This window comes from Hyperoodon ampullatus (assembly GCF_949752795.1).
Source record: "Hyperoodon ampullatus genome assembly, chromosome: 19".
NCBI classification, from domain to species: Eukaryota; Metazoa; Chordata; class Mammalia; order Artiodactyla; family Ziphiidae; genus Hyperoodon; species Hyperoodon ampullatus.
Genome location: NC_136932.1, coordinates 10,486,501 through 10,514,090, shown reverse-complemented (window position 1 = coordinate 10,514,090; position 27,590 = coordinate 10,486,501). Strand labels below are relative to the sequence as shown.

The 27,590-nt window shown below is 39.0% G+C and overlaps 1 protein-coding gene across 4 annotated transcripts in view; it reads right to left on the bottom strand.

Moving 5' to 3' along the window:
• The window catches only part of TLK2 (tousled like kinase 2), a gene marked incomplete at both ends in the record, with an annotated part of 107,224 nt that overhangs the window by 45,346 nt on the left and 34,288 nt on the right, over positions 1-27,590 (bottom strand). For 2 of the 4 annotated variants that reach the window (XM_079724597.1, XM_079724598.1), the window contains 5 exons: positions 11,790-11,957; positions 22,599-22,694; positions 23,422-23,465; positions 24,502-24,571; positions 25,515-25,586. In XM_079724597.1, coding sequence (XP_079580723.1) covers positions 11,790-11,957; positions 22,599-22,694; positions 23,422-23,465; positions 24,502-24,571; positions 25,515-25,586 — 450 coding nt within the window. Of the gene's footprint in view, positions 1-11,789; positions 11,958-22,598; positions 22,695-23,421; positions 23,466-24,501; positions 24,572-25,514; positions 25,587-27,590 lie in introns of those variants that run through there. The other 2 variants (XM_079724599.1, XM_079724600.1) reach the window with 2 other exon arrangements.

The window sequence follows — 27,590 nt, the reverse complement described above, 5'->3', positions numbered from 1 at the left end:
AGGCAGAAAGGACTGTGAACCACTATTCAGAATAGCGTCCTAAATCCTCAAACATTATCCATGAACATGCAGTTTTCCAAAAAATCCTGGTTGATTTCCAATACTGTCACTTGCTTACTGTGACTTTTACACATAAATGATGGGGCATTCTAAGGCATTTTCAAATTTATAAGGTTTAGGACTTAATATAATTCAACTGTTCAAGAATATGCAATCATTATACAGATGGTCCCCAACTTAACAATAGTTCCACTTAACGATTTTTCAACTTTAAGATGGTGTGAAAGCAATACACATTCAGTAGAAATGGTACTTCAAATTTTGAATTTTGGTCTTTTCCTGGGTTAGCAACATATGGCACAATACTTTTTCATGATGCTAGGCAGCAGCAGCGAGCCACAGCTCCCAGTCAGCCACACAATCATGAGGGTAAACAACCCAATACACAACCATTCTGTACCAGACAATCATATTGGGTTTTGCTTTCACTACAGTATTCAATAAACTACATGAGATTCAACACTGTATTATAAAACAGGTTTTGTGTTGGGTGACTTTGCCCAACTGTAGGCTAATGTTAAGTGTTCTGAGCACATTTAAGGTAAGCAAGGCTAAGCTATGGTATGTTCGGTAGGTTTGGTGTATTAAACACATTTTGACTTACGAATGATATTTTCAATTTATGATGTATTTATCAGGACCTAATTCCCATCATAAGTGGAGGAAGACCTGTACTTCAGAAAGTCCTTTTAAAAACAAAATTGTACCCAACACAGTACAACCCATCATAGACATAATTAGAAAATATTGGATATTCTGGGGATTATGGGCTAATGGCAATATAGTATTATCATTTCATCAGAGAATACAGTGTTTCCACATATGTAAATTTTTTGATACTTCCTATATATTCCTTTAATTATTTTCTTATTCGTGAACATTAAAACAATGTATAACCACCACTTATTGAGCAATTATCACCATGATCACACAGTCCTTACAAAACTGTATAAGGTAGTTATTATTTCCACTTATACATAAAGAAAATGCAAATCCAAGATATTAAGCACCTACGTGCAGTCAAAGCTAGTTAGTGGGGGAACAAGAATAGAGGGCTATCTGCATCCACAATAACCGATCTCTATGACCACGGTACACTGACTGCCTCACATCAACAGTTACAGGTACTGTTGTGAGCAGGCCACAAGCAAGCTAAGCACTTCATACACATAATTACACTGAGGGCTCACAACAGCCTTGTAAGGTAGGCAGTATTATCATCTCCATTTTTATTTATTCATTCAACAAGTACTCACTGAGAACACCCTACGTCTAAGCATTGTGTTAGGTGCTAGGGACACAGTGGCCAAGAAAAACAGAAACAAAACCCACAGACCCAGTCATTACTCTGCCTTATAACGCTTACAATCCAAGAGAAGATGTATTAAGTACTCGATAAATACCTGTTGAAAGAAATTGTTAAATAAACAATCATATAATAAATGCAAAACTGCAATTAGGATACGTGCTATAAGAGTACACAGCAGGGTACATAACCTAACTTAATGAGTTGGGGATGAATTCCTTGAGAAAGTAATATCAGAGTTAAGATTTGAAGGAAATAAGCAATCAAAGAAAGGAGATGATGGGGTCATTCCAGGTTCTCACATTCCATACAAGAACCTTAGGGGAAGAGAGAAGAATGATGTGAGGATCAAAGAAGTAAAAAAAGAGGAGTCAGTCTCTAAGAGGTTAAACAATGCGCACAGCCTGTAAGTCAGAGCAGCGACTAGAGCCAGGTCTAGGAGAGTCTAAATAACTGAAAATGTTCCCCATTCTTTCTACAATGTGGCAAATCCAACCTTGTCTTACTGATTAAGGGTCATCATTATAAAACTCACATATATTGGGTTTCCCTCGTGGCGCAGTGGTTAAGAATCCACCTGCCAGTGCAGGGGACACGGGTCCAAGCCCTGGTTCGGGAAGATTCCACATGCCCCGGAGCAACTAAGCCTGTGCGCCACAACTACTGAGCCTGCGCACCTAGAGCCCGTGCCCCACAACAAGAGAAGCGACCTCAATGAGAATCCTGCACACCGCAACGAGGAGTAGCCCCCGCTCGCCGCAATTAGAGAAAGACCGTGCGCAGCAACGAGGACCCAACACAACCAAAAAAAATAAATTAATAAAATAAATTTATTAAAAAATAAATAAATAAGCTCACATATCATACTGCACTATGATACAAACATTACCTCCTTCAGTTATCATTAGGTTGCTCTTACAACCCTCTCCTTTTAAAATCTGTCCCTAAACAAACATGACTTTGAGCAGCTTTTATAATAAAAGCCAATAAGAATCACATGACCGGCTAAAAAGGCCCTTCTATGAACTTCTAGATTTTGGTATATGGGCTTTGTTAAAATGCTTTTTTAACATGTGCTCATTTCTAAGTTTTCTTTCAGCAAACCAATATTGCTAGAATGTGATTCAAGAGGATGTTTCCAAATTAAAGCTCTCTGTAAAAATGTACATATAAATAGCCCCATGATAAGAAGTAAAAATGTAGAAAGTTAACTGAGGAAGTGGGACAGAGGTAAGGAGGTAGCAAATCCTCATGAAAATGAAAATAATACTTTCAAAAGGTAAAAGAACCAAAAAATATAAGGACCTACTGTGACAAGTGAATCCATGGTAGAAAAACATGCTCTAATTCTGATCATTCATTAGATATTAATTATGAACCTCTGTGCCTGGTCCTGTGTTAAACACTAGAAGTGCAACACTGGAAAACAAAGAGAGCTTACAGTCTCCCAACAAGTCCACGATTACAGAATCATGTCCTCGAGAAATGAGAACAGAAGTTGATGGCCTTGCTAAGCGGGCCACTGTAGCTGTAAATTTAGTCCAACTCCTACTTTGCAAAACATTCTCCCCAGACTTCCGAATTCTTTGTTCCTATTATAAAAGTAATATTAGCTTCTAATTCATGATTACAGGCTGGATCTCCCAAAGTCCTACTGATATTCAGAGATTTTTAAAAAATAAAATCATAATAGCTCTAAGAAACAAGGGAGAGTTGAGAATCAGAAATTTTTTTAAACTTTAAATTTTAAGAAACATTCAAAAGCAGTTGGGATCAGACTGATAGAGAAAGTGAAATAAAGGAATTCACAGCTGAAAACATCAGCAGTAAAACAGGCTGGGCCTTTTCAAGGGAGCTCCTCCAAAGCCTCACAATGAGATTTACCTTTAAAAAAACCAGGAGTGACCCATGGGACAATTATCAGACATTTAAAACCTATACGGGGCTTCCCTGATAGTGCAGTGGTTAAGAATCTGCCTGCCAATGAAGGAGACACGGGTTCGAGCCCTGGTCCAGGAAGATCCCACGTGCCGCGGAGCAACCAAGCCCGTGTGCCACAACTACTGAAGCCTGTGCTCTAGAGCCCACGAGCCACAGCTACTGAAGCCCGTGCACCTCGAGCCCGTGCTCCGCAACAAGAGAAGCCACCGCAATGAGAAGCCTGCGCACCGCAACGAAGAGTAGCCCCCACGCGCAGCAACGAAGACCCAATGCAGCCATAAATAAACAAACAAACAAATAAACAACCTATTTATTTATTTGTAAACAACTAAATACATAAATAAAACCTATACTGTCCAATAGGGTCCTCTCTTGATCTCTTCCTAGCATAATGAGGGCCCTGGATACTACTGCTTCTGACCCAAGGGTAAAGCACAAGAACTGGTCTCTTAAATAAAAAACAAACATGTAAATATTTAAAAATGGAAAATAAGTGGGTCCAAGGGAGGGCTCCTGCTATAAGTACAGTACCCCTGCCCTCTACAACTGACACAATGGAGGAAGAAATGGAATACATCACTAAGAGTGAAATAGTTACCTATCAAAACAATGCCCTCATTTCCATTTTTGTAAAGGAGCTGGTCTTTCTGCCTACAGTTTGCGAGATGCTTACACAGGGAAAACAGTCACCGCCTCCGAGCCCCCAGAATGGTGGGCTATTTGCGAAGCAGTACTATGCCACTTCAGGGAAAAATCCATGCCAACAACCTATGTTAATTACCCTAATAGTACTGCATTCAAGTAAAGCTAAACATACATTTTCAAGAAAACAAACAGCACAAAAGGGAAGATCCAACATGAAAAAACAAAACCTGATCCAAAAGAAAACAGAGAATTCAATAAAAACAACTTTAAAAATAAAGTATGTTCAGAGAGGGTCGAAAGCATACTATATCTATAAAAATGAAAAAGCAGCAAAGAACATGAAAAATAAACTTGATAAAATAAGATTACCAAAATTTTAAAAACTGAATAGATGAGCTAAGTAACAAAATGGACACAGTTGAACACAGAATATCTGGAAAACAATGTCAAGAAAATCTCCCAGAAGATAAAACAGAAAGTCAAACAGAGCAGGAAAGAAAAGTTAAGAAACATGAACAGCAAGAGGCTCCAAAACTATCTAACAGGCTTTTAGGAGGAAAAGAACAGAGGGAAAGATATATTCAAAGAACAGTAAAACAAAGTTTCTCTGAGGTTAAAAGGTAAGTTTTAAGACTGAAAAAGCCTATGATATGACAAGCAACATTAATGGAGGAAAAGACAAATAGTGGATGGACCTCAAGAACAAAAAGATACCATCTGATCATCTCAATAGATGTAGAAAAAGCATCCAACACCCTTTCATGATAAACTCAACAAACTCAGAACAGAAGGGAACTTTTTCAATCCTGAAAGAGGCTGCCTCTGAAAAACATTTGCAATAGCATGAAAAAGAATAAATTCTTAGAAATAATTTGAACAAAACAAGGGCAAAATCTATACATCAAAAACTCCAAACCTTATTAAAAAGAAATGAAAGATACCTAAATAAATGGACAGCTATCTCATATTCATGGATTGGAAGACAATATTTTTGTGAAGGCAATACTCCCCAAATTAACCTACAGAGTTAGCGCAATTGCTATAAATTCCATCTGGTCTGTTTACAGAAATTGAAAAGCTGATCCTAAAATTCATATGGAAATGCAAGGGATCCAACAGCCAAAACAATCTACAAACTACATTTTTTAAAATTAAGGGTTTTAAGAACATCTTGTATAATGTTAAAAGATGTAGCTTTCAAGGAAATAACAGACCATGTATTAAAAAAAAAAAAAAAAGATCAGTTAGACCTTGACAACTAGAACTGTCTCATTCAACCAAACTAATTCAATGACTAGGACTGTCTTCTTCTTCTCAGTGAATCCAATAAAATCATTTGGTTTTACAGTGCCCAGTAATGAAACAACCATAATATTGTAGGTGCTCCTTAAGTGTTTTCAAGTTTTAGAAAAATTTATAAAGCAGAAAAACTCAATTATAGTTAAAATAACAAACAAAATACCACACACAATGTAACAATAACTAAAAAAGTGAAAGATGAAAAAGGAAGCTGGGTGATAGTATGTTAAACTCATCTCTTATAATGGGGAGTAAACAGACCTTGTTTAAAGTTGATTATTCAAGAGGGACTTCCCTGGTGGTCCAGGGGTTAAGAATCTGCCTTCCCAGAAGACCGAAATAGACATTCCTCCAAAGAAGATACACAGATTGCCAACAAACACATAAAAGGACGCTCAAGGGGCCTCCCTGGTGGCTCAGTGGTTGGGAGTCTGCCTGCCAATGCAGGGGACATGGGTTTGAGCCCTGGTCTGGGAAGATCCCACATGCTGTGAAGACCCAACACAGCCAAAAAAAAAAAAAAAAAAGGACGCTCAACATCACTAATCATTAGAGAAATGCAAATCAAAACTACAATGAGGTATCACCTCACACCAGTCAGAATGGCCATCATCAAAAAATCTACAAACAATAAATGCTGGAGAGGGTGTGGAGAAAAGGGAACCCTCTTGCACTGTTGGTGGGAATGTAAATTGATACAGCCACTATGGAGAACAGTATGGAGGTTCCTTAAAAAACTAAAAATAGGGCTTCCCTGGTGGCGCAGTGGTTGAGAGTCCGCCTGCCGATGCAGGGAACACAGGTTCGTGCCCTGGTCCGGGAAGATCCCACATGCCGCGGAGTGGCTGGGCCCGTGAGCCATGGCTGCTGAGCCTGTGCGTCCAGAGCCTGTGCTCCACAATGGGAGAGGCCACAACAGTGAGAGGCCCGCGTACCGCAAAAAAAAAAAAAAAAAAAAAACCTATACCATACGACCCAGCAATCCCACTACTGGGCATATACCCTGAGAAAACCGTAATTCAAAAAGAGTCATGGGGCTTCCCTGGTGGCGCAGTGGTTGAGAGTCCGCCTGCCGATGCAGGGGACACGGGTTCGTGCCCCAGTCCGGGAAGATCCCACATGCCGCGGAGCGGCTGGGCCCGTGAGCCATGGCCGCTGAGCCTGCGCGTCCGGAGCCTGTGCTCCGCAACGGGAGAGGCCACAACAGTGAGAGACCCGCATACAGCAGAAAAAAAAAAAAAAAAAAGAGTCATGTACCACAATGTTCATTGCAGCTCTATTTATAATAGCCAGGACATGGAAGCAACCTAAATGTCCATCAACAGATGAATGGATAAAGAAGATGTGGCACATATATACAATGGAATATCACTCAGCCATAAAAAGAAACAAAAGTGAGTTATTTCTAGTGAGGTGGATGGACCTAGGGTCTGTCATACAGAGTGAGTCTGAAAGAGAAAAACAAATACCGTATGCTAACACATATATATGGAATCTAAAAAAAAAAAAAAAAAAGGTTCTGATGAACCAAGGGGCAGGACAAGAATAAAGACGCAGACGTAGAGAATGAACTTGAGGTCACGGGGAGGGGGCAGGGTAAGCTGGGACGAAGTGAGAGAGTGACATGGACATATATACACTACCAAATGTAAAACAGATAGCTAGTGGGAAGCAGCCACATAGCACAGGGAGATCAACTCGGTGCTTTGTGACCACCTAGAGTGGTGGGATGCGGGGGTGGGAGGGAGATGCAAGAGGGAGGGGATATGGGGATAAATGTACATGTATAGCTGATTCGCTTTGTCATAAAGCAGAAACTAACACACCATTGTAAAGCAACTGTACTCCAATAAAGATGTTAAAAAAAAAAAAAAATCTGCCTTCCAATGCAGGGGATGCGGGTTTGATCCCTGGTCAGGGAACTAAGATCCCACAAGCCCACGCTCCACACCTAAGACCCGACGCAGCCAAAAGATATAAATAAATATTCAAAAAAAATAAAGGTGATTACACAAGAGATAATTTGACGTTAAAATGGTATTCAGTAGAAAAATCTAAAACACAAACAAGAGTGGTTGTCTGAGGAACACAAAGGAAAGAATTTTACTCTTCTCCATCACTTTAATTTTTTGTGGGCCATGTGCATGTATTATTTTTACAATTTAGAAAATTATACGCTTATAATTTTAAAAATTAATTTCCTATGTTGAAATATATAAAATTATGTAACAATACAATTTTAAACATTTAAAGGCTCAAACTCATAATATGCTGCCACCTATTTATCAATATCTATCTATAGATCTTTCATTGTTAGCACACATATATCTATCTCACTTCTTTGATCAACGGTAGAGCATTCCACTGTATATATGTATTATATTTTATTTCACTAGTCCTTATATGAAAGATGCTCTCATTAATTCATACGACATATAATTACACTGAGTGTCTATGAGAGCAGATCCAGTTCCAGCACTGGAGATACAGAAGTGAACAAGCAAAGTCCCTGACCTGATGGAGCTTACATTCCAGTGGAGGGGAGGTAGTGTGGGAATGGGGAGTGAGACAAAGAAGTAAATTATAGCAGGTCAGTTGGTGATAAGACCAAGAAGAAAAAATAGGGCACAGGAGCAACACAATGTGTGGGGTGGGCAGGAAGTGGTGATATTTTATACAGTGCAGCCTCTCTGATAGGTTGTAAATTTAAGCAGGGACTAGAGAGAACTGAGGGAGCAAGGCATGCTGGTATCTAGAGGAAGAATGTTAAGGCAAAGCCAACAGCAAGCGCAAAGGCCCTGAGGTGAGAGCATGTCAGGTAGTATTTGAGGCAGAAACGTAGGCACTGTGGATGGAACTTGGTGAGGAAGGGAGGTAGTAGTAACAGATGTCAAAGTGGTGGGAAAGAGGCCATACAAAGTGTTATGTGCCATTTTAAACACCTGTGAGCAGAGGAGTGGCATGACTGGACTTGTGTTTCAATAGGATCACTCTGATCTGCTGAGAACAAAGGCAGAAGCAAAGAGTCCAGTTAGGAGGCTGCCACCATAATCTCAGTGGGAGATTAGATTTGAGTGGTAGTCATTAAGGGGGGCGGAAGTGGCAGGATTCTGAACATATTTTGAAGGTAAAATCAGTAAGACTTGCTGATGGGTTTGGAATTGGGGTGTAAAATAAAGAGATAAGACTAGAAATGGCTCCAAGACTTTTAAACAATTAGAGGAAGAGAGTTGACAATTACTGAGATGTGGAAGAAATGGGGGTCTGGAGTGGGGGAACAAGATGAAGAATTCAGTTTCAGTCATGTTAAATCTGATATGCCTATTAGACATAAAGAGGCAACTGACTACATAGGTCCGGAATTCAGGGCACGGCTCTGGGTAGGAGATATAAATTTGGAAGTCCTCTGCATATAGGTGATAACTGAAACAAAGAAACTAAATGAGATTCTCATTACAGAATGAAGGTAGACAAGAGGTCTGAAGACTGAGCCCTGGGGCACTCCAGTGTTTGGAGATACGGGAAATGAGGAAGAACCAAAAGAGTAGAAGCCAAGAGAAGACCATGTGCTTGGAGAAGAAGGGACTGTGGCTAATGAATTATATACTGAATAAGTTCTGAGAACTGATTGCTGGATTTAGCAACATGGAGGTCACAGATATCCTTGTTCTAAGTTCCTCTGAAACACTGTGGGGGGACACTGCTTCCAGATTTTTGCAATTTATAAACAATACAATAAATATCTTTGTGTAGTTTTATGGGAATTGAATTTCTGGACCCAAGGATATGTAAACTTAACACTGAGACACATTACCAACTTGTCCAAATGACTGTACCAATTTATAGTCAGTATAAAACTGCATGTGTATCTAAACTATTACCTGCACTAGGAATTATCAAATTAATTAATCCTTGCCAACTTGATAATTCAAAAGAGTTATTTTATTTTGTATTTCTCTATGGCTGAAGTTAAGCACTTTTTCTTGTTATTAGTCATTTGTCTTTTCTTCCTCCTGTAAGACTGCCTGTTCACAGTCTTTGTCGTTTTTTTTTAAAGGAAACTGCTTGTTTCTATCTATTAATTAACACTTGTTATATATTAATGTTAACTCTTTTGCTTTTTTCCTTTTTTATATCACTAAGTTTACATCCCGGCTGGAACTGCAGAGAAGCAAAGAGAAACAGAACTGGACTTCCCTGGTGGCGCAGTGGTTAAGAATCTGCCTGCCAATGCGGGGGACATGGGTTCGAGCCCTGGTCCAAGAAGATCCTACATGCTTCAGAGCAACTAAGCCCATGCGTCACAACTATCGAGCCTGCGCTTTAGAGCCCGTGCGCCACAACTACTAAAGCCTGCGCACCTAGAGCCCGTGTTCCACAACAAGAGAAGCCACCACGAGAAGCCCGCGCACCACAACAAAGAGTAGCCCCTGCTCTCCGCAACTAGAGAAAGCCCGCATGCAGCAAGAAAGACCCAATGCAGCCAAAAATAAATAAATATATTTATTTAAAAAAAAAAAAAAGAAAAAAGAGAGAGAGAGAAACAGAATTATACCAAAGCTTCTAGGCCTTTGGTTTTTATACTGCTTCCATGTTTCTTCTTCAGACATGATTATTTTCTTACTCCTCTGTCATCTCTCTTCCACATGAGAGCAATCTGGCTGTAGCATGTGCAACTCCTCTGACAGCCTGAGTACTAGGTGACAGGACTGAGCAGGTGGTTGTCCTTCACGTGTACCCGCCCCCAGCCTGCATGCCCATACCTCTAACGGAAGGCTCGCATCAGGGGAACGAGTTCTTGCTAATCAAAATCCTGTGTATTTGACTATGTGCCTGTCACACAATGAAATATATACATACATAGAGAGACAAACATTCTCTAAAACAACATTACTGCATTCTCATACAAACTATTCCATACTACTGTCAGGCCCACTCAAAATATTATACTGATCAATTCTCCCATTTTACGTTTTGTCTCCTTTGCCACTGAAGCACAAAATTATACTGTCTTCACACAAGAAGTTTCTCCATTCTTTCGATGTTAAACAACAACAACAAAATTTGTACGTTTTAAAAAAGCTGTATTGGGCCTCCCTGGTGGCGCAGTGGTTGAGAGTCCGCCTGCCGATGCAGGGGATACGGGTTCGTGCCCCGGTCTGGGAGGATCCCATATGCCGCGGAGCGGCTGGGCCCGTGAGCCATGGCTGCTGAGCCTGCGCATCCGGAGCCTGTGCTCCGCAACGGGAGAGGCCACAACAGTGAGAGGCCCGCATACCACAAAAAAAAAAAAAAAAAAAAAAAAAAAGCTGTATTATCTCTTTTTTGAGGGAAAGCAGTAGTAACTACAAGAAAGTATTCCAAAGCAGAGATGGTGGGCCATTGTGGTGGCAGTGGAGATGGTAAGAGATGGTCAGATTCTGGATATAAGTATATTTTCTGATGGATTAGATGTAGAATGTGAGGAAAAACAGGCATTAAGGATAAAGCCATGTGCATTAGTCCTCTGTTGCTCTGCAACAAATTACCCCCAAACTTACAGAACTGTGAGGTAATAAATGGGTGCTGTTTTAAGCTGAGGAAGGAAGGAAGGGAGGGAGGGAGGGAGGAATCGATCCAAATAATACACAATGATCCCTATCTAATTATATTATTTTTATCTCCTTTCCTTAAGACACCCACCATTCCATGGCCTTTCTTAATACAATCGCATGTGGGTTAATACCAGAGATTAGAAATTTATTTGCTCAGAATCCACAGAGCAAATAAAGAGGAAACAGATTATTACTGGAGAAAATGAACCAGTAAGAGGGAAAGAAATTTTGATCAATGGTGACATCAGCTCTAAATGATGCCCCTAAAAATGGAGGAATAGGGCAATGGGGCTTTCTCTTACTTTATACCATCCTTGTCAACAAACAGGTACTTGGTAGGGCAAAGAAACCAAGAAAAGCAACAACTTTTAAGCCAAACTGCATTATAATTCGGCAAATAAAAAATGGGGGTCAAACATTTATAATAATCAAATTCTTGTTCTTCAAGGAAGAAGAAAGAAGCAAGCTGAAAGGAGCAGACACGGAGCCAAATCTTCTTAGAAAAAGTAACTGTGCTAACACTCTGAAGAAGTGAGAGCAGGCAAGCATGTAGGCTGCCCAAGTACCACACGGGGGAAATGACTGGTGAGCCTGCCCGTCCCCACACTAAGATTTTATTAACTTCAATATTACTTTAAATAAGTGATGGCTGGAGTTTGGAGATTTTATTTTTAACTCTAATGGAATTTGATTCCATTATTACAATTATTTTCTTTTCTTCTTTGTCAACCTAAGATTGTGTTTTCCTTCCCATGGTACACTCAGACTTTGACAGAGCAGTCTCTCTCAGCCCCCTTGAACCAAGCAGGACTGAGTACAAACACATACCTTTAGAAGTAACACAGAGTTAGAAATCATCATCTGTCCACCAAAATAATTACTCAAACTTCATCTCAGAGCTCCAGGAAAACAAGGATCTGCATAAACTTGGCCTTAGTACTCACTGAAACAAAAGTGAAGCAGAGGCCAGCTCCCCTCTGTGCCAGCTGCTCTGTGTCGAGCCGCGGTTTTGCCAGCATCACTGACATCAGGGTTGGCAGAGCAGACTGCTCCTCTGGTACCTCCTTTGCAGCACTGCCATCTAAACCATAGAGGGGCTGTTCTACTCGCCGCTGGAAAACATGAGAGAAAACACACAAATTACATGAGAAAGAAAATCTGATACTGCCAAAACATGCAACAGATTAAAACACGGTTATCAGATATAAGGATTTTTTTAAGAAAACACCTCTGCAAACAAATATGGAAAGCATAACAACATTATCACTGGATTATGACCTATCTAAAAACCTGAGTTAGTATCTTACTCAAATTCCATAAAATTACATTTTAATGGTTCTATATTTACATAACTCTGAATTTGCAGGTTACTTTGTAGACTTCAACAAACAACTGCATAATACCCTCAATTCTACAAAGGAAATGCTATTTCTCTCCTCTAGATTAACAAAGATTAAGGCATTTGTCCCCTACTCTACAGGTAGAACTTATTTTCACTCTATTCTGTTCTCACCCTACTATACCTATATGCACAAATATAAAATAAATACAAACAAAAGAATATACCACAATCATGTACGGTTTATTCCAGGAATGTAAGGATAGTTCATTATTCTCTCTACTGATGTAATTCATCAAATTAATGTGGGGGGTGAGGGTGGGCAGAGAATCAAAATTCTTTCCTTTAGACCCCAAACAAGATTTGCACATTGTTGGGCAATGCGTAAAAAAAACCCCACAGAAACTGGGAGTATCCCTGTTTAACACAACAAAGAGTATTTTTTCAGAAATAAACAGAAATATAATTAATGGTGCTATACTCGAGGCACTTTCATTAAAATTGGGAACTAGTCAGGGGTTAATACATTAATATCATAATCATTCACCATTATCATAGAATTTTTAGCCAAAGTGATAAGGAAAACAATATGAGGTATAAATATTAGAAAATATTAAACATTAAAAAGTGTCACTTTTGGATGATATAACTATTCACAAAGGAAACCAAACAACGCAACTGAAAAATAACAAATAAGTGTTCAGTAAGATGGCCAAGTATAAAATAAATACACAAAAATCAATAACTTCCCCACATATCACAACTGATTATAATCTGAACAAGTAGTAACAGAAGAAAAAGCAGATTCAAAATATCTGTAAAATACTTAAAAGGAAACTTAAGAAATATGCAGATTACACATTTTAAAAAACCCCACAGCTTCACTGACAAATATAAAAGATGACCTAAATTAAATGGCAATACCATGCTTCTGAGTTAAAATTTTACACATGTCAAATTTCTCTAAAAGCCAATGCTTACTTAGGGCTTTTTGTGTATTTTTGCTTCTGTTTTTGTAAGAGAAGGTGTTGTGGTAGTATAGAGATCATCTACCTTCTCTCTTGCTCTTTTGGGGGACTGTTTTGTGGATTTTCATGGGTTAATTTTGAGGTCCACTTGGAAAAATAATCAAAATTAGCCACATAATTTTTGATAAAGGGTATCAGGGAACCTGACCAGCTATTAAAACTTACTGCAAAGCAACATTAACCAAAGGAGCATAACACTGGTACAGGAACAGACAGATTGATCAGTGGCACAGAAAATTCAGAAACGGACCCATATAAAATGGATGTATAATTTGTGATTATAGTGCATTTCTAATTAGTGGGAATTTATTACAAAGATGATAGGATATGTGTGTTGATATTAGAAAAAAGGAAAAGTAGATTGCTTCCTTATAGCATACATAAAAATTATAAGAAAATATAAACAAATGCTTTTATGACTTTCTAGTGGTGAAGGACTTTTTAAACATGACAGTAAAAATACAAACCATATAGAAACATCTAAGAGTAAGACAAAACCAGTAAGTCATAAAGGAAAAACATTGATAAAATTTGACTACTTCAAATTTTTTGACTTCTGAATGGTAAAAGTCAACATAAAAAAATAAATTACAAACAGGCAAAAAATATTTACAATATAAATGACAATGAGTTAACAATCTTAATAAATAACGTGCTCCTACCCATCAGTAAGACAATACACTAATAAATAAATAGGCAAAGGAACTGAATAAGCATTAAAAGAGAAATCCAAAAGGCCATTAATCATATGAAAAGATGTTTAATATCACTGATGAAGAAATGCAAGTTAAAACAAGGTATTTTCTCACTGGTAGAGATTATAATGATAAAATTCAGTACTAGAAGGGTAGGCAGAAATTGGGGCTCTCAAACTGCTGACAGACAGCCTGCTAGCAATTATGTGGTGATATTTATTTTATTTTAAATTGACACATAGTTGATTTACAATGCTGTGTTAGTTTCAGGTGTACAGCAAAATAATTCAGTTATATATATATATATATATATATATATATATATATATATATATATATATAACTGAATATATATATTCTTTCTCAGATTCCCTTTTAGGTTATTACAAAATATTGAGTACAGTTCCCTGTCCTATACAGTAGGTCCTTGTTGGTTATCTATTTTATATACAGTAGTATGTTATATGTTAATCCCAAACCCCTAATTTATCCACCCACCCTTTCCCCTTTTGTAACCATAAGTTTGTTTTCTATGTCTGTGGGTCTATTTCTGTTTTGTAAATAAGTTCATTTGTAACATTTTTTTTTTTAGATTCCACATATAAGCTATATCATATGATATTTGTCTTTCTCTGTCTGGCTTACTTCACTTAGTATGATAATCTCTAAGTCCATCCATGTTGCTGCAAATGGCAATATTTCATTCTTTTTATGGCTAATATTCCATTGTGTGTGTGTGTGTGTGTGAGTGTATACACACACACTACATCTTCTTTATCATTCATGTGATGACATTTTTTTTTTTTTTTGCGGTACGCAGGCCTCTCACTGTTGCGGCCTCTCCCGTTGCGGAGCACAGGCTCCAGACACGCAGGCTCAGCGGCCGTGGCTCACGGGCCCAGCCACTCCGTGGCATGTGGGATCTTCCTGGACCGGGGCACGAACCTGTGTCCCCTGCATCGGCAGGCGGACTCTCAACCACTGCGCCACCAGGGAAGCCCCATGTGATGACATTTTAAAGTGAGCATATTCTTTGATTTGGGAGCTATACTTTGGAAATTTATCCAAAGGAAAAACATGCATAAGTACAGATGTATATACGAGGACATTCATTACAGCATTACTTACAGAATACAAAATGTTTAAGGCTATTGATTAAATAAATACAATGAAAATGAGGAAATCTACTACATGAACATACATATATACACATATATGCCCACTAAACTCTTTAATAATAGCTCTTGTGGAAAGGACTTTATATTTTACCACTTCTCAACTGTTGGACTTTCATAATCAGCATGTATCCCTTTATCAGGGAAAACTATTTAACACTTTCATTTTACAAAATAAAAGTAAAATAGACTAATCAAAATGATCCTGACAAAAAATTTATTTTTTTTAAAATCTATGAGTAGAATCTACCACTTTAAAAATAACACTCCTGCCCTAACCAATAAAATGGTTTAAATTCAGGCTCCAGAATACCTGTAATACTCATTCACAATATTCTCACTACTTGGGAGACTGTATCATTGAAGCCGAAATATTAAAACAAACCATTCTGCTATACATTCAATAAATATTTGCCAAGGGCTGAAAGATCTTTAAATATCTCTGGAAATACAGCTGGGATGTTTGTACCAACCTCCCCTTAGAAAACAACTGTAAAGACAGGACAAAATATAAAAAAAAGATATTAAAAGCAATGAAAAGTTGATAAAATAGTAGGGGTCTGTCATGGCAAAACCTAAGGGAAACAAAGTCACATCTGCCCTAAGAGTACCTGCAGATCTTGAATTTCCATTTCTAGGGCACCATGTTGCCAACTGGATAGTCATAAGCCAAAGCCCACCCAGAGTAGGGGGTTCATTATGAAACCCTTCCCACTTTAGCTACACTTCCAAAGGGTTACAGCCTCAGGGAAAATGTAAGCCAGAAGAAATATTTCCCCTGCCCTCAGGGAGCTGCAGTGAAGTTGCCTTGGCCATGCAGCGGGTGGAGGCTCCCCTGAGAAATGTTAACATAATCGGAATCAATAATGCCTGGGTGGTTGAAAGAAAGAAACAAAATAAGCAAACCAAACAGACAAAATGCAAGCCATGAATTCAGTATTTTGTACAGATGGGTAGAATCTCTAGGCACCTGAAAGAAGCAAATAAAAATTCTCCCTGGAGGAACATATCTTATTCTTGATCTCAAAGAAATTTCACAAATAATTTTTCAAGAACAATGAGCAGCACAAAGACAAAAAACCAAAAGTGTAAAAGAAAGCAAGCCCTGGGCTTCCCTGGTGGCGCAGTGGTTGAGAGTCTGCCTGCCGATGCATGGGACACGGGTTCGTGCCCCGGTCCGGGAGGATCCCACATGCCGCGGAGCGGCTGGGCCCGTGGGCCATGGCCGCTGAGCCTGCGCGTCCGGAGCCTGTGCTCCGCAACGGGAGAGGTCACAATAGTGAGAGGCCCGCGTACCGCAAAAAAAAAAAAAAAAAAAAAGTAAAGAAATAAAGCCCTAAGCAACAACTAGGAAAAAGAGGAGACAGCAGAAACAGGTTCAAAAAAAACTTCAGGGCTTCCCTGGTGGCGCAGTGGTTGAGAGTCCGCCTGCCGATGCAGGGGACACGGGTTTGTGCCCTGGTCTGGGAAGATCTCACATGCCGTGGAGCGGCTGGGCCCGTGAACCACGGCTGCTGGGCCTGAGCGTCTGGAGCCTGTGCTCCACAACGGGAGAGGCCACAGCAGTGAGAGGCCCGCGCACCTCAAAAAAAAAAAAAAAACAGCAATAACAAAAAAAACCCTTCAAATACAAGAATTAACAGACAGGTTATGAAACAACTATGTCTACTAGATTAAAAAAATAAAAGACAGGTTTGAATATATCTGCAGGGAACATAAAATAACAAAAACTAAGAATTCAATAGGGCAAATTAGATACACCAAAACAGAGAATTTGGGAACTGAAAGGCAAGAACTATCCAGAATGGAGCATACAGAGACCAAAAAAAAAAGAAGTTAAGGGGCATGGTGATAAAGTGAGACAGTCTAACATACGGTTAACTGATATTTTATAGGTGGAGGAAAAAGGAACAGGGCCAAGATAATATCTGAAGACAATGGCAAATAATTATTCAGAAATGGTACAAGACACCAACCCACAAATACCAGAAGCCCAACAAATTACAACAGAAAATAAAAGGATGCATCATAGTAAAACTGCAGAACACCACATATAAAAGTGTTAAAAGCAGCTGGGGATGGGGGGAAGCAGAGCAGATACTTTCAAAGAAATAACAAGTAAATGAAAACTGTTTTCTCAGTAGTAACAATGGGAACCAGAAGATGGTAATGATATACTCAATTGTGTGAAAAGATAAAAAATGCCAATCTAGAAATAACAGAGCATAAACATCTTTCAAGAATAAGGGCAAAATAAAGTTATTTCAGCAAACAAAAACCTAGAGAGTTAACCCTCAGCAGATAAACACTGTACTAAAAGAATACTAAAGGACCACTGAAGGCAGAAGGAAGTGACCCTAGAGTGGAAGGTGTAATATGTAAAACGGGAAGAAGTGCAAAGAGGTAAGTATATAGATAAATCTAAATGAACACTGACAGTGTAATAATGATGTTTTATGAGACTAAAAAAAAATTGGCAAAATATAAACCTACACCACCACCACCAAAGCAGTAGCACATAAATGGAATCAAGGTTATCATATATTTGGGAGGAGGGCAAAGATACTATTAACATCAAACTTTGGCATATTAAAGATACCTGTGGTAACTTCTAAGAGAAACAACACATAGGACCTACATACTAGTGGAGGAGAAAAATATGAAATAATTTTTTTTAATCCAAATGAAAACAAGGAATGAAAGAAAAAGTAACATAGAACAGGCAAGATAAACAGAAAATACATTAAAAGCTGGTATATTTAAAACCAATATAGGGGCTTCCCTGGTGGTGCAGTGGTTGAGAATCTGCCTGCCAATGCAGGGGACACAGGTTCAAGCCCTGGTCTGGGAAGATCCCACATGCCGCGGAGCAACTGGGCCCGTGAGGCACAACTACTGAGCCTGCGCGTCTGGAGCCTGTGCTCCGCAACAAGAGAGGCCGTGATAGTGAGAGGCCCACGCGCCGCAATGAAGAATGGCCCCCGCTTGCCACAACTAGAGAAAGCCCTCACACAGAAACGAAGACCCAACACAGCTATAAATAAATAAATAAATAAATTTATATTAAAAAAAACCCAATATAATGATAAGTTTATTAAATGTAAATAGGATAAATACTGAAGCTTAAAAAAGATTTTTTTTTTTGGCCGTGCTGCGCAGCTTACAGGATCTTAGTTCCCCAACCAGCACTCGAACCTGGGCCCCAGCAGTAAAAGTGCCAAGTCCTAACCACTGGACCGCCAGGGAATTCCCTAAAAAAGATTTTAGACTGAATAAAGAAAAAAATTTCAACTATATGATATTTTTCAGATATGCTGAAAACAAAATAATGAAAAGTTGACAGTATAAAAATGGAAGTATTTACACCATACAGTGGTTTGGATATACTAAATATCAGATATACTGCATTTAGAGCAAAAAGTATCAGAAGAAATGAAGAGAATCACTTAGTAATACATAAAGCAAAAATACATATACAGGAAGAAACAAACTACTCCCACAATCATGAGAGTCATAAATATACCTCTCTTAGTAACTGACAGAACAAACAGCCAAAAGTCAGAATACAGAAGATCTAAACACTGTGATTAAATGCCATGTTTAACAAAATTATCGTAATGACAAAACTAAACTATTGTGTTTAGGTATGCATATGTGGTCACACTATAAGGAAAAGCAAATGATAATCACAAAAATTAGAACAGTGGTTGTTTCTAGGGTATTGGGAGGGGGTTGTGACCAGGGAAGGTTTCCAGGGTGCTGGAAATATTTTACTTTCTGACCTAAGTGATGATTACATGGAGTTAACCTCATAATGATTTCCTGGAAACATTTTTTGTGAAGGGTCAGATAGAAATATGTTAGGCTTTTCAGGTAACATATCATCTCTGTGATATATATTCTTCTTTGTCTATACAGCTCAAAAAATCTAAAAATCATTCTTAGCTTGCTAAGTGTGGGCTGTAGTTTACCAACGCCTGCATTAAAAGGCTCACGGTTTATGTACTTTCTTGTATTTAATAAAAAATATAAAAGAATCACTTGGGGGAAAAATGCTAAAGTAATTCTTTATCCATTCTTCCCTTTTGACAAATAGTCTTGAGCCCCCACTGTGTACCCAACACTGTTTTGGGTGTTAAGAGACTAAAAATTGAACAAGATATCTATTCCATGTGAAGGGTGGCGGGGGGGAATAGTTAAAATGATTGCATCTTTATGTAATAAACGCTGTAAGAGATGGAAACAGCAGTAAATAAAACAAAATCCATGCTCTCTTAGGATTAACATTCTGGTGGGAGAAGCTGGGCAATAGACTAATTGTATAGTTAAAAATTAAGATATGTAAATTATTAAATAAAAATATTAAAATTATACCACACAACGACAATGAATGATCTACAACAACACACAGTATGGATGAATCTCACAAAAGTAATGTTGAACGAAAGAAGCCAGACACAAGAGTATATACTGTATGATTCCTTTTATACAAAGTACAAAAACAAAAAAACCCACCTGTACTGTGAGAAGTCAGGATAGTGGCTATCCCCAGTGGCAGGGAGGGGGCTAATGACTGGAAGGGAGCATAAGGGGGTTTCTGGAGGGCCTGGCATTTTGTTTCTTGTACTGGTACACAGTTTGTGAAACTTCATTAAGCTGTAGACTTACATGTATACACTTCTATATGTATAAATATGAATCAATGAAAAAATTTACATATATATCAAAATTTAAATACATATGTCAGGTAGTAATAACAGAATTAAAGCAGGATTAGGGACAGAGTTACAAGGTGAGAGGGACTGATATTTAAAGAAGTTGGCCAGGAGAGACCTCTCTGATAAGGTCATTTTTGAGCAACAGCCTGATGAAGAGATTGCTAATCATGCTATTCCTGGAAGAGGGAATAGCAGGTACAAAGGCCGTGAAGCAAGAGAGTGCTTCACAATGTTCAAAGGACTTCAAGGAGGCCAGCATGGCTGGAGTGGTCTGAGGGTGAGGGGGGAGCAGGTGGAGTCAGGCGGATGGGGGAGCGAAGATCATGTAGGAGCTTCTAGGCCATGTAAGCCCAGAACAGTCTGGACTAGTCCCTGGACAGTTTTGAGCAGGATCTGTCTTAATTTTTTCACAGAATCATTCTGGCTATTATACTGAAAACAGGTGAGACACAGGCAGAAACAGGGAGACCACTTTGGAGATTTAATGCAGAGAACCAAAAGAATAGAAAAGAGGTTGGGATTTGGGTATTTTTTTAAAAGAAAACAGGATTTATTGACAGGTTAGATACGGGGCATGAAGTTATGATCTGAAAAACTGGACAGAGTAAACTGTCATTTACCAGGACAGGGTAGACTGCAGGAAGAGCAGTTTGTTGTTGTTTTGCTAGTGAGCAAGAGTTCCTCTGTGGACGTTTTTAATCTGTCCATTTAGTTATGTAAGTGGAAATGTCAAGTAGAGTTGTATACGTAATTTTCAGGGAAACCAGTGCCCAAGTAAAGGGCTGGCAAGTTCTTTCATCCTAAAATGCAGATATGGATAATGATACAAGTAACTTGGTAGATTTGGCACAGGTGCATGTGAAAGTTCTCTTCTGATTGCTTCTACTTTCTCAGGAAAATAAAAAAGTAAAGCCATCAGTTGAAATAGTAGAGGAGGAGGAAGTGTTGCTGGAGGCTTGCAGGAAATGACAAAAATATGAAATATTCATCTAGGAAAGGGAACTAACTATGGAAATATAATAGGACTGGCAGCAACTAGGGGGTTCATGAGGTTGGTGGTCATGAACTTAAAGTGAGATCCGTCAGCATGGGTATATGTGCTTTCCTCTAACCATGCTGAGCTGCTTATACAAGGAAAAGGTGGAAAATTAGATAACCAGGGATGAGTTTTTTCAGGCAGATATGATGGAGAGAGAGTGGGGAAAGGGAACTGAAGGGTATACACAAATCAGTAATTATAACAATGAAACACAGACTCTAAGTTAGAAGGATAAAGAGCTTCTCAGTGCAATGGAAAAAGGAAATTAAGGCTTGGTTCCTATTTTAACACCCAAGATATACTTAGATTTGCATAATAATGATGAGGCCCCACCACCATTCATAGAGGTGGCAGAAATGTCTACAGATCACTGAATCATCTCTTTTGTTTTCAGGTAAGACCTGACTTAAATGGACACATGATAGATGGGTGGTCACACTACTAAAAACCAAATGAAAAAAAAATCTTTTTCAGGAAGAGAAGAGTAATAGACAACAAAATTCTACAAATCATATTCATCCCAAATAGATAATTCTGCAATCTCATTTAACATTTTAAAACTTTAACTGGTTTAAAACTTAATAAAAATATAGATATAGGCCTCCTCGAAAGTTATCTAACAAACCTCAACCTAACCAAACAGATCTACACATCAAACATTCCTAAAATTTTTAAATATGACAAGGATGACAAAATAATAGCAAAAATTTCAAGTTGAATACATTTTCCTAAGTGCTTTAATAATTATAATCACCCTAATGAATGCATGTTTTCATGAGAGAGAAGAGGGGAAGGATATTTTAAAATACTTTAACAATGCAGAAGACTACATCATTTAGGAAAAAAGTAGTATTAATCAACTCTGCTAAGGCAGAGAAAAGCAACTTTCCTAAACAGAGACCTAGGATGAAAACTCCTGATTCTCCCTTTTCCCTTGGATCCCACAGCAATACCTGAGGCATCAGCAGATATAATACACTCTTAAGTACAGAGTTCTTACCGGTATCAACAAATTATCCAAAGGCACTTGAGCAAATTAACACAAAACCCTACATTAGCTAGCTCAGGGATTCTCAACCTTGGCACTAGTGTCATTTTGGACTGGATCATTCTTTGTTGTGGCACCTGTCCTGTGCACTGTAAGATGTTTAACAGCATCCCTGGCCTCTGCCCAGTAAATGCCTATGGCATCCTTCCACTCACCCTCTATTTCTGACCAATAATTACTCCAACACTGCCAAATGTCCCCTGAGGGGACAAACTACCTCCGGTTGAGAACCACTAACTTGGCTATAATGTTTTTAAGAGTTTCAGATCTCACTTATAGGCAGAAAACAAACCTATCCCAAATTTGTGTAGCTTTAGCTTCTCTACTACATCACCGAGTAAGCCTTAAAAATAATTCAAATGCCAGGAACTGACCAAATTTTTTTTAAGGAATTTAGTTATAGGAACATTTAAGTCTGGCAAGGATAAAAACCTAATGTTTGGATTGGAAATCATTTCCTTGACAGAACAATGAGTTGCAGGCCTAGAAGTAATTTATTATACTGGGAGAAAAGGGTCAGCTCTTATAAAATGTAAATTTACTGATACAGATTTGAATCTAAGTTAAGTGATTCATAGGTAATGCTATGAACGTTTCTCCTTAATGCCTCATTCCCCTTGGGTAATTAAAGGAAGAGAAACTTTTGCTCGAGTGTTCCTGGGCTTCTTGTCTCCTACAACAGGTGTCAAATTTCTCCAGGTGAATGCTTACCGGTAAGGGATTGGATAAGGAATGTTGCGGTGAGGATCGTGCAACTGGTAGAACACTTCTGCCAGGGCTGGTTCCTGGCCCGCTTCCCCCAGCAAACTGGCCAACAGGGAAAAATGGATATGAATAATTCACAACAGTACTAGGCTTCAGATAAGGAGAGTAAAAGATTAATACACAAACAGGTCTTAATTATATACGGCCCCTTTAAGTCAATATATCTTATTCTAGAGAGAAAATGCCATATAAGTCAAATTCTGCTATCTTTTCAACGAGATTTTAAGGAGGAGCTCCAGCAGAAATGTACCAAGATATAAAGAAAACACGGCTAGAAAGCTGAAGGTACACATGGTTTTGAAAGGACATAAGAGAAGAATGTTTTCCCTTCTTGTCTCAAAATACACGAAGCAGGAATACAGTGGTACAGTGGATGTTAGTGTCTTCTTCAGTAACCACTAAGGATGGGTCAGTGAGCTTACTACAGGTTCCAGTGGACTAAAGGGAAGAGGACAAAACAAGAGTCCAAGTCATTTCACTTCAATCTTTGTAAGACACGAAACCTAGGCTGGCCAAGAGAAAAATCACCTCATTTGTGAATTTTTATATCATCACAGAAAAGACACATCATAAACAAATTTAAATTTAGGAAATCAGCAGCCGTTTCCTCTTATAGAGACAGGGCAGCATAGGGTTGATGAAGATGGAGAGGAAGGGGAGGAGAGCACAGTAAAGGCAATATATTCCTCTCTAAAGCCTTAAATGAACAAAAGGATTTAGGTTTTTAAAAAAATCACTATAGATTTCTTTTTCCAAAAATTTAACTTACCTCAAAGTAATCACTAATTTTATGTCCCCTAGGAGTGCCTTTCCCTGAAAATAAAACCAAAGTAAGTATAGTTTTTCCAGTAACACAAGTAAACCATCATTCGCTAAAGTGTACTATGTATTCAATAACTGCCTATGTTGTTATCAATTCAAATGTCAAGCTTACTTTTAACAAATGAGCCAAAATACCTGTATCATAAGAACAGAAGACAGTTTCCTCCATAAAATAGAAGACAGTTTCCTCCACGAAATTAAAGACTGAAATAAGCAGTGAAAGACTTTTTCACAGCTCGCTTTCCTTTAAGATTCACTAATCTTTCTTTTACAAGTACACTAACAAAACTCATGCCACAACTATGCATCAAAATAAAACTAAACTATAAACTACACCCCCAACTAAGAGGATAAAAAATTCAAAACAACTTCATCAGAACAAAAGGGTTTATTCTATTTCACAAAAAACTTTATGTGACCTTGTCACTTCGGGAAAATTTTCTCCCAAAAAAGTAAAAATTGATTTGCAGATTAAAAGAATATGGAAAAAAAAAAAGACTAGGGTGTCCATTTCTTGGAAGCCCTGCCATTTCATTTATCCTTTCTTTAATTATTTACAGAAATTTGGCATTATTACCATCACATTTACAGATGTATTCCACTGGGCACCGATGTACAACTAAATAACTGACATGGAAGAAGGGTAGGTAAAATGACAGCCTTGTGACTGAAACCATTTCTGCTTGCCTATTATTAACAAATCACTGATCTAGTGCAAGACATAGTTAAAACTCCAATGTAATCTCTTTTCTGTACAATAAATGCTTACTCTGAAGACAAACCCACGGCGAGAAGATCATTAACTTACAACAGGGAAAACCAGAGTCCCCAAAGAACTGACACTGTTTCATCAAGTGTGTATCAAATGGCAAGTCTATAATAAACAGCCTGATATTCCCTTAAGGAATAAAAATCTCCACTATTAGGAATCCCTGTGCACAAACTAATTACTTAGTGTGAGCTGGAAATTTTCTATCTAAGTACATAAGAATCTAGTATTTTTACTGGTGTGAAATTTCATTACTACCTTGGCTAGTTTCATATGGTTCAGCTTTTCTTTTCCGGTTTCGCTGGTCATTCTGTTTTTTCTCAGGAGTCTGTTAAATATCATATACATCACAATTAGCATTTTGTTAAATTTTTCACATTATGAAAATTAGAGAGTATGTACAAAATATCAAATTTATAAGGATACTTAACTTGCTCAGACAAGTCCTAAATGAGTGTCCTACTCTTAGAGCAGGGTCATGGAAAGAGTACAGGATCTGGAACCAAGCCACCTATACAATTTTTGGCAAACTGCTCAAAATATCAGAGCTTCAATTTACTTATCTGTAAATCAGGGTTGCTGCAAAGATTACATGAGCTATTTTACAAAGCACAAATGTAGTACAAGCATCTAGCATAGTAGGCTCTCAGACAGCAGCTGTTACAATATTTCTACTTTTTTTTTTTTTGTTTTGGCCATGCCACTCGGCTTGCAGAATCTTACTTCCCCAACCAGGGATTGAACCCGGGCTTGGCACTGAAAGCGCCAACCAGAGTCCTAACCACTGGACCAGCAGGGAATTCCCACAATATTTCTACTTTAAAAGAGCTTAAATCTAATCCTTTTTTCCAAACAGGAAAGATGCATAATCAACTGACTAATTTATTGAAAGTTTTATCTAAGTGCAAAGTAAGCGGTTACCTATCTATGCAGCTAGGTTGTATGCCTTAAAAAAAAAAAACTTCAAATTTTCTTACTAAAGTCTGTCAGGCCACACTAACCCACTCTGTTGAAGTACTAAAAAATGCTAAAATTCAATGGCACCTAGGCTAATTCAGCTACAACTGCAAACCTCTACCCTTTATTGATGGTTATTATTATCATAATAAAAACCCAACAAGGCCACATCACAACTGTACAACAAGCAAACAACTCAAAGGGGAGTCATTCACACAGACCCTAACAGGACCCCAGAGTTTGCAGTGCTATGGTTTAACCCAGACCAAAAGTGTGGGAATATGAGAAGTCTTGCAATGGATGTGGCTTCTTACCTCTACTTCTTTATCACTCAAGGACCCCACGCTGCACAAGCTCTGGTTGGAAGACTCACTATTGAGTGGCCCCTGAAAAGAAAAAAAAAAAAGGAATCAAAAGAAACTAATTTAAGGATGACAGCAAAAATGAAGGAGAAGCCATTTGATTTTGATATCTAAGTCAGGTCAAAGAAGCCAAGAGTTAACTGCAACACCTCTGAGCCAACTTGAAAAGAACTCAATCAACCATATAGTACAGGGCCCTCATGTTAAAATTCTCTAGCTAATATTATTTTCATTTCCTTTATAAACTCTTAACTCGTGCAAATTTTCCCTTCTAGAGTACTTTCACATGTAGCAAGTTCATTCTTTAAGGAAAATAAGCAGGGGAAAATCAATTCTCTTGGCCTCTTGTATCACACAGGCAATATCTGAAAGTTGAGGTGTTAAGGGGTATGTCAAGGGTTCCTCATGAGGAGGCAGTCAGACACCATAATGAAGGAAACACTTTTCCAAATCATGCTTTATTATTATTATTTTTTCTGTACACGGGCCTCTCACTGTTGTGGCCTCTCCCGTTGCAGAGCACAGGCTCCGGACGCTCAGGCTCAGAAGCCATGGCTCACAGGCCTAGCTGCTCCACGGCATGTGGGATCTTCCCACACCGGGGCACGAACCCGTGTCCCCTGCGTCGGCAGGCGGACTCTCAAACACCGCGCCACCAGGGAAGCCCCCAAATCATGCTTTAAAAGAGGCATGACTGCTAGCTCAAAAAACAGTTACAAGAGATTGACTTCTAGCCTAATGGCGTGAGGATCTCTGCTAGCTCACTCCTCAGGGAAACTGATGCAAATTATTTTTAAAAACCACCATTCAAAGCCTCTGACAATGGTCCCTAAGGGCAAACAGCAAATGAAGAGACAACCATTCAATAAAATCTATGAAAATTCAGCCTGAAAGGTGAAAATCTGTGGTATTAGAACCAAGACCACTCTCCCCACCCCCCCCGCCCCCCCCCCCATCTCAGCAAGGCTCCAGACTGCTGCAGCCAAGAGCACAAGGTCCCCTCTTTGCCCAGCTCTCAGTCCAAGGGCTTTCTTCCTGGGAGGAGCAGGACTTCGGCCTTCTCAACCCGTCCCCAGCCTCCATTACTGAGGCTAAGTCCCAGGCAAGTACATCAAAGACAGGAGGCTCCCTTCTGCCCAACACCGACTTGTGGAACAGAGGCTCTGCCTTAGGCATGGTCAACTGAGAATACTGGGACCCCAACAGCCCCCTCGCTCAGCTCATGAGACAGTGGTTCAACACCAGGAGAGACAAGCTGCTGTGGTGCCCCATCTCCACATTCTACCTCCGGGCACTCAGTTCCTACAGCCTGAATGTCACTCACAGAAAAGTATTACTCACTGTCCCCACCCCCCAGCTCCAGAACCCTGGCTTAGATATTTTGCCAGGGGGAAAAAGCTGGAACATGTAGTACCAAATATTTTCCCAAAGGACTTGACTTCATTCCCAACAGAGTGTGGACAAGTTTAAATCTAAGGGAGGTTTGGTAAAAGGCAAGCGGAAAGAGATTCGTGTAATGAAGATACAGTCTAGACTGTAGGTCAGCTAATTTGCAGGAGAGAATCAAGGAATAAGACACCAGGGAGGAGACCTCCTGGGGTCAGAACAAATAGCAAACATTGACCTCAGAAACCTTTCCTTCCAAGGAGCCCCAATTTGATTGGATTAGTTTGTAGAGGAATGTATGCCTCAGGGCACTGTTGAAAACAAGAGAGCAATCTGGACAACTAGTGTAGTTTAACAGCTGGGTTGGTCAGGAAAAGAGAGTCCTACTGAGTACCAGTCACCACAGGGTACCTGCAGGCTTACCTAAAGCCATGCCTCCCTGAGGAATACCATGAGGCTTAGCTCTGGGGGGATGGGTGGTAGAACAGACTTCACTAAAATAATCCAGCCAGTCACTAAACAAATAAACAAGCAAATAACAATAACAAGGCCCCAAAGAACAGGATGAGAAATCAGTACCCAGAGGTGCTACAATGTATCATCTAAAATGACCAATTTCCAACAAAAAATCATGAGGCATGC